The sequence below is a fragment of the Cenococcum geophilum genome (genome assembly GCF_001692895.1).
Source record: "Cenococcum geophilum 1.58 unplaced genomic scaffold K441scaffold_73, whole genome shotgun sequence".
In the NCBI taxonomy this organism is placed as follows: Eukaryota; Fungi; Ascomycota; class Dothideomycetes; order Gloniales; family Gloniaceae; genus Cenococcum; species Cenococcum geophilum.
Window position 1 is genome coordinate 364246 of NW_027137631.1, and position 7671 is coordinate 371916.

Sequence of the window (7671 nt, forward strand, 5' to 3'; positions counted from 1 at the left end):
AGCACCTTTAGCTAGGATATAACTTACTAATTAAAACTTTCCTAAAGAATATAAACTAAGATTTAGTAATAGTTCTAGAAATACTATAGGTAAAATAATAGGGAAGACCTTTTAAATTAAAACTATAGGGTTAAGCATAGGTATTAAAAATAGGAACGTTTTACTATTATAATAGAGATCCTAGAATTCTATAAGAGGAAGCTTATAGAGATCTATAGGAGAACTATTAGGGATACTATCTAGAGAAGACGCTATTTAAGAATAAGTAGTAGCACTATAAGAAGAGGCCTTAGGGATTTTAATAGGCCCTCTAGGGATAAAAGGAGAGTATTTAGTCTAGTACTAGAGATATATAGTAGAGTTAATAGTATAAAGAGGAGTAAAAAGATAGCCTATAAAGAATTAGAAATATAAAGAAATTATAAGGTACCTATAGAAATACTACCCGTTTATTATATATAGGGATTATAGTAATGCACTACTTTTATATAGATTGTTACCAAAGCTTAGGGTAAAGGTATCCCTAAAGCATAAAGTTAATTCCTAGTATTAGAATATCCTAAAGGTACTAAAGAGATACTATATAAAGCTATTTTATAAAAATAATAATAAAATAAAATAATAACTTAAGCACTAGTAGTAGTAACAGCGGCCTCCTCTTCTATCTTAATATTATTATTAGCAGTATTATTAGCACTTCTATCCCTAGAAGTATTAGTATTTTTACTAATATTCTTCTTTAAGTAGTAAAAAGACGGGCTAGTACGGACGGGGGACTAATAAGGAGAACGTTTATCTTAACTTTTATTACTATCTTTAGTATTATCCCTAGGTTCTAAATTAGTATCTAAGTAGGGATTAGAAAGCCATTAGCTAAAAGAATTAGTATAGTTCCTAACATATTATTAATGAAAATTACTTAGCTAAAAAGGCCCGCGTAAGAGTATACATATTATTATTTATAAGGGTAAGCTACTTATAAATATATTCCTGGACACTATATATCTAAGATCGTTATATTTCTATAGAAGTAAAAACCCTTATTAAATTAAAGAGCTTATAAGCAATAGAAGATACCTTCTATCCCTAATAGTACGTTGAAGCTTATAAGTTATAAGGTAAGGATATAGATAGGGAGTCTAATAATAGAATAATAGGGTATATTATAGGTAGACAAATCCTTAAAGGAGAAGGAGGAGTCTAAGGTGCAAGGTAAGGAAGGGATTTCCCTAGGTATGTGCAGCGTATATACCTTGTGGGCAGGTCGTATACAAGTCGCCTGTGCCTCGCAGCTATATAACTATATACTTAGGTTTTACCTAATAATACCCCCCCCCTCTTTTAAAAGGGTTGTCCCCAATCCTTTATATACTTAGGCCTTAATAAAACCCTATAAAAACCTTAATAAGGAAAAAATTAGAAGGGAAAGAGCGTCCTAATTTTGCGTATAGAGAGATAGGTAGTACACTTACGCGATGATATTAAGGAACTTTAACCGCCGGTTAAAGTTATCTAATTAGTTAGATTTGGCTTGCTAAGACTTTACTATATTTTATTAAGCTAATAGCGATTTTATATACTTGGTATAGAAAATCCTAATTAGTCTATTTAATAGGTAGAGCTAGTAGAGCTCAATGCTGTTACCTAAATTTAGTAGACTAGAAATATTCTAAAGGCTTATTTATATAGGTAGGTTGCTAGTACCTTGCGGGTAGGTTATAAGTTATTTATATACAGCCAGATTTATAGACGGTAAGGCTATATACCCGATAAACCCATCACTAACCCATGCTTTAGCCTTACGCTATACTGGTATAGCGCTATATATACTTCGCGGGTAGGTTATAGGTTACTTATATATAGCTAAATTTAGGATAATAAGGCTATATACCCATTAAACCCGCCACTAACCTATGCTTTAGCCTTACGCGTTATCTATATAGTATATGCATAGAATAGTGTATAAGTTATTAGTGTAGGTCACTCCTAGTAAGTTACTAGTAGGTTAAAGAACCCTAGTTAAAGGACCCTAGTTATAGATAGACGTTAGATAATATATATAAGTTATTAGTATAGGTTACTACTAGTAAGTTACTAGTAGGTTATAAACCCTAGTTAAAGGACTCTAGTTATAAATAGGCCTATTACCTACTATATAAATAGTCTACTAAGATAGTATAGAGTAACGGACTAGGTCTAGGGAGAGTACTTTTTAAAGGGTTATAGTATATACGATATATTAACAAATTAAGCTTCGTTACTATTATACGCCGTAGCCCCACCTATAAGTCGCTAGGGAGTCGCTAGGGAGTCACTAGGTTGCGTTAAAGTATAGCTTATATAGGATATTAATAAATTAAGCTTTACCCCGTATATATACCATAACTCTTACTATAAGCATTAGCTTATTCCTTAATCCCTATATCCTCTACCTTTCTTTAGTATAGGCTATATCTTAGTAGTAGCGCTTACCTTTTACTTTCGCTTTAGCTATAAGGCTAGGTAGTAGCATACTAGCTTTATAAAACAGTCTATAAGGATAAGGAGGTATTTTAGGCTTAGGGAGGTCCGTAATAAAGTTAAGCAAATAATGCTGCTAGGCTTAAGTAGGGGGTCGTAAGAGGCTATAGCTTACTATAAGGTATATAGTAGCGTAATAGAGCATTAGTAGGCATTATAGTTACCTAGGTATTCGCGGAAGTCCTTAGTAAGGCTAGACCTTATTATACCTTAGGAGTTCTTAATTATATTACTAGTAAGAGCTTGCCCCTAGGTAGTCGCATATAGAGCGTATAAAGGCGTCCCTTATACTCTATAGATGGACTAGTAACTTAGGGGTATTCTATAAGCCGTTTTAGCTAAAGTAGCTACTACTACTTTTACCGTAGCACGAGACTCTGCGTAAAGTTAGTGCTAGTAAGGTAACTCATAGGGTTATTATAGGGGACCGTTACCTAGGCTAAGGGTTTAGTACTATTAGGTTAGTTAAAGTCTTAATAAGAATAATAGGACACTCTAGTCCGCTAGGGCTAAGTTATTAGTATAGTAGTACTAGGGCCGCCTATAAGGCCTATAACCCGCAACTATTATAGTATAGGCTAGACGTAGTCGGGTCGCGATATACCTATATAAAGTATACGTTTAGGGGTATATAGTGTCCGAGCCTTCTACCTATCTAACATTGGGTTATAATACGTCTGCGTATAGTGCGTTTAGGGTATATAGTATCCTAGTCTCGTTCTCTAACGTCAGGTTGCAATATCGTACGCACGATATGTTTAGGGTATATAGTATCCTTATCTCGTTCTCTAACGTTAGGTTGCGATATCCTGCGTATAATATACGTTTAGGGGTATATATTATCCTAGCCCTATTCTAACGTCGGGTTATAATATACCTGCGCATAATATATATTTAGGGTATACGTTATCTAAGCCTTCTTCCCATCTAATATTAGGTCGCGATACGCCTATATACGATATGCGTTTAGAGGTATACATTATCCTAGTCTTAGGTGGCTTACTACTAGTAATCTTTACTACGGCTACTGTCTACGTTCCTTATATAAGTTATATACGTAGCGGCGTCTAGGGGGTCCTTAGAGCCGTCTAGCTATTAAGCCGTCTCCCTAGGAGTTTATTTAGAAAAGCCTTGCCTTTTTTAGGTTCTATCTTCTAAACCTAACCCCCTGTAAAGGTGGCGTCCCGCCCGTACGGGAACGCTAGAATGTTTCTTAGCACGCCCCTAGATCCTATTAATCCTATTAGCTAAGCCTTATCAATAATATATGGACGAATTTCACTGTTGCTAGGGATATATACCTTACGATGCACCCAAAGCCTCTAATTTAGATCCGTAAAATAATAAATTTAGAGGGATTCTGTTTGTTTCCTAGTTCCTAGTTTATTTTAAGATCTGCAGTTTAATAAACGCATTGTTGGTGATTCTGCTCCGCAAATCATTCAGAACTATAGCTGGTCGACGCTTAAACGAAGGCCTAGAGTAGTACCTCAAGACCCGCCAAAGTACCCGGCTTAAAGCTTCGACGACAAGTATGGCCAAGATCCCAACGCCGCATATGGGTATACATCTCCTCTACCGTTTGAAGGCAAATAATATAAAGAAAATTATCCTATCCCAACTGACACTGAAGCTTAGACCTATGCTCCTAAAAGGAAATCTAAGCGTAGGCTGTGGTGTGTAGGGCTTGCCGTCTTCCCAGTTATCGCTGTCGCTATAGGAGGGACCGTTGGAGGTGTACTTGCGAATAAGAACAAGAAAAATGATGTAAACTTAACGTAAGCCCGGTTCTAGCCGGAGATTGATGGCCACTTAAATACCTTATGCTTTATTTAATCTAGAAGCTTTCTTTCTTATCTATATACTATCTAGAAGCCTTACAGTAGACTCTAGTACGGGTTTCGCTCTCTAATACAATTCCCTATAGACAATCTTAACGTATATTGTCTACTGCGTATCTCCTATAGTGTGCGAGCTTTAGGCATGGCTAATTTATATGCTAGCTCTCCGTCTACTGCTGCGAATACCTAAGGTCTAATGGCATCGCACACTTCTATAACACCCAGTTCACATATATTAACGGGAAGCGTATACCATAGAACAGTCTGTTACCAAATACTTTTAGCGATATCCTTAGGGCCAAATGTCGGTATAATCTTTGCACTGGGATTAGATAGGGGTCTTTACTACAAGAGCGCCAACGGTTCTACATGGGATGGGGTCTGGAGTGGCTTGGGGGGAGTTTTTACCTTTCCGCCGGCTGCGATCTCTTAGGGAGAGGGCCGGGTTGACATTCTCGGAATAGGCTTAGATGGAGCTATATACACCTAATACTTCGACAATAACCAATAGAGCGGAAACTGGATGAGCCTTGGTGGCATTTTTTCGAGCCCCCCGGCTATAGCATTGTGGGGGAAACAGACTTAACGTTTTCGCATTAGAAACTAACAATTCGATTTACCACAAAGCCTATAGAGGGAACGAAGGGCTGCAATGGGATTCCGACTGGGGAAGTCTACAAGGTATTTTCTCTACCCCTCCAGCAGCTGTCTCTTGGGGAGCCAACCAGATCGATATAGTCGCTCTTGGAACAGATATGGCGATGTGGCACTTGGACTAGCTTGGAGGCGAATGGGGCCAGGTAGAAAGTCTAGGAAGAGATTTTTGAAGCCCGCTAACAATTTCTTCCTTGGGATCTAACCGTCTAGATGTCCTGGCCCTTAGAACCGACTATGTCGTCTGGCATTCGGCATTTACGGGATCTCAGTGGACCAGTTGGAAATCCCTCGGTGGGGGCCCCTTTGAAACGGAACCTGTTGCCGTTGTCTCGGATTTGGACCGTCTGGAGGTCCTAACGCTCAGCAGCAAAGATGATGCTATCTGGTATAAGTCGTTGGTCAACACGGACTCGATAGAATGGATAAAAAGGACGGTTATAGACGGATAATGGAAATAACGTTGAGGATTAGCAAGCGGCGAAAACGAGACCTGAATTGGTTGTATACTTCAGGGCGTGATGCATTTAGTTTATTTCGTGCTGTAATTATTTGAGATTGGCAGGGCGCAGCGCCGTTGTGAACCACGGTAGAAGGGTATGACTCTTGGAGGTCTCCTAAGCAACAGCCAATTAGAGCCACGGGTGAGCCTGCTAAATTTTTATCGCGCTAACTATAGAGATGGATGCCTTAAAGTTAAGTCAGAGCGCGGTAACTTTACGTAGTATAATGAAAAAATAAAAAGTCAGAGAGCCTTAATATTGAGTTAAGTCAGAGCGGGATCACAACTGTTAAATATGCTACCCCGAGAGCTCATTCTTAATACATTCGTAACCCACTCTCTCTCACTGCCATAGGCCTTACAACAATGACGAACCAGACCACAAAGCCGTAATATCCAACGAGAAGCCCGGAGGAATATAGGCGCAAATACCCCAATGCTGGCACAATACTTGAGCTAGAAAAGAAAAATCTTAACCTCCCCGCTAGCGAATGGAAAAAGGAGCATCTCATCGCTTGTCGTCTCATCCAGCACACCAGCGGCAATACTCTTCCCGTCCTAAAAGGGTTCGCGCCAGAGCCAAACGATCTCAAGGACTACGAAGACTGGGATAACATCAAACGTCTCGTGGATGGACTCCCGAAGAAAGATTTGAAGTACAAATCTAGCTTGCAACTGGAGCAGCAGAACGGTAACTTGGGAATGCTCTGGTCTGCGCTGGCGAAATGTACGGCCACTGAAGAAACTGTCGAAGCAAGAAAACGTCCCCAACGGGAGAGGCGGAAAACCCAGAGCAAGGATTACGTATCCAGCGAGAACATAGAAACATCGTCGAGCGATTCGGAGAAATCACACCAGTCGTCCCATTCATCTCAAGAGTCCTACCGGGACAATGATGAGCATACCAACAGGACCAAGCCCGAGGACGTAACAGTCGATCTTGCCAGGGCCTTTATTCGATATATACTGAATTTCTATGCGGGACAGGATCCGAGAAGCGAAACTATGCTAGAATTTCGAGGTGATCGAGTACGAGTGCACCATAATCTGTTTTCGCTAAGGGTCGACGCCACGGACGATGGCGGCATCTGGAAGGTGGAGACGAAGGGGCTAGATAAACATCCATGGACGTGGAAGAGCCGACTGGCATTGCTAGAAGCCAAGAAGGCATTTCGATGTATCGATGACGACAATCAGCCAGTGGTTCCCGACGCTAATTTGTCACAGTATACCTGCGAGGCGCTGACGGCGTGTTTGAGTTATCCAGATCGAGATGGGTATGTCTTCCCTTCTCTCCCCATCTAATCTTAACTGCTGACTTCTGTGCCAGGGCGTTTGTTATAGCTATGACCCAAACGTTTATGCGCTTTATGTATTTTCACTGGACCAAAGATTATATGGAGTACTTTAAGTGTACCGACGCGGAGAAGCAGAGAGCATCAAAAGCGTACCTACATATGACAGAGACTGCGTTCTTCGATCTCAACAGTGAAGTTGGTCGGAGACATGCTGTGTGCAATCTTCTAGGGTTGGTGAAGTTCTGGGAGAAGCAGTGGGAGCGGACAGTCCAAGACGTGGAGGGTAGCGAAGGAGATGTGGAGAGCGTATATACTGTCGACGAGGCTGTTAGCGGGGGAAACGACGACAATATCAATAGCGACGATCTCCTGGAGTACGAAGGAGACTCCGAGATGAATGCTGACAACCATAACGATGAGGATGATGGTCCGAAGGTCAGGAAGAGGAAGAGACGTTATTCTTAGAGTCCACCCTTGTTGGAATTATAAGGTCATAAGGTCACAGCGGAGCTTCTTTGAGGGTCTAATTGATGATACAGATGACGCAGACGATGAATATTGATTGATTTGTGATTTGTGGATGCGGTTGATGTCTATCTAGATTGACATGCAGAGCTCGGTCTTGTTATCTCGTTCCCAGACCTTCTTGCCAAGGCTTAATTTGCCAAGACGCCAACCGCTTTTGGCAAGACCTTCGTTAGAAGGTCTGGTACACGGTTCGGATTTTTGTTAGTCCCGCGCGGGGTATTTAGGCCTATATACACCTACTTTAAGCCAAATTGTCTTAGCTTCTACGGCTCCCTAAGCTATTCCTAATAGCCAGAATTACCAAATTAAACCTGGCGAAGAAGACTAC

General features: G+C 40.5%; 1 protein-coding gene across 1 annotated transcript; it reads left to right on the forward strand.

Moving 5' to 3' along the window:
* Positions 1-5652: 5652 nt before the first annotated feature.
* K441DRAFT_700744 (uncharacterized protein) lies at positions 5653-7280 on the forward strand (the record flags this gene model as incomplete). Its single annotated transcript, XM_067653277.1, has 3 exons — positions 5653-5906; positions 6006-6794; positions 6848-7280. Exons 1-3 carry the CDS (start codon positions 5884-5886, stop codon positions 7278-7280), a joined length of 1245 nt encoding a protein of 414 aa, XP_067497662.1. The 5' UTR covers positions 5653-5883.
* Between the last annotated feature and the right edge of the window lie 391 nt (positions 7281-7671).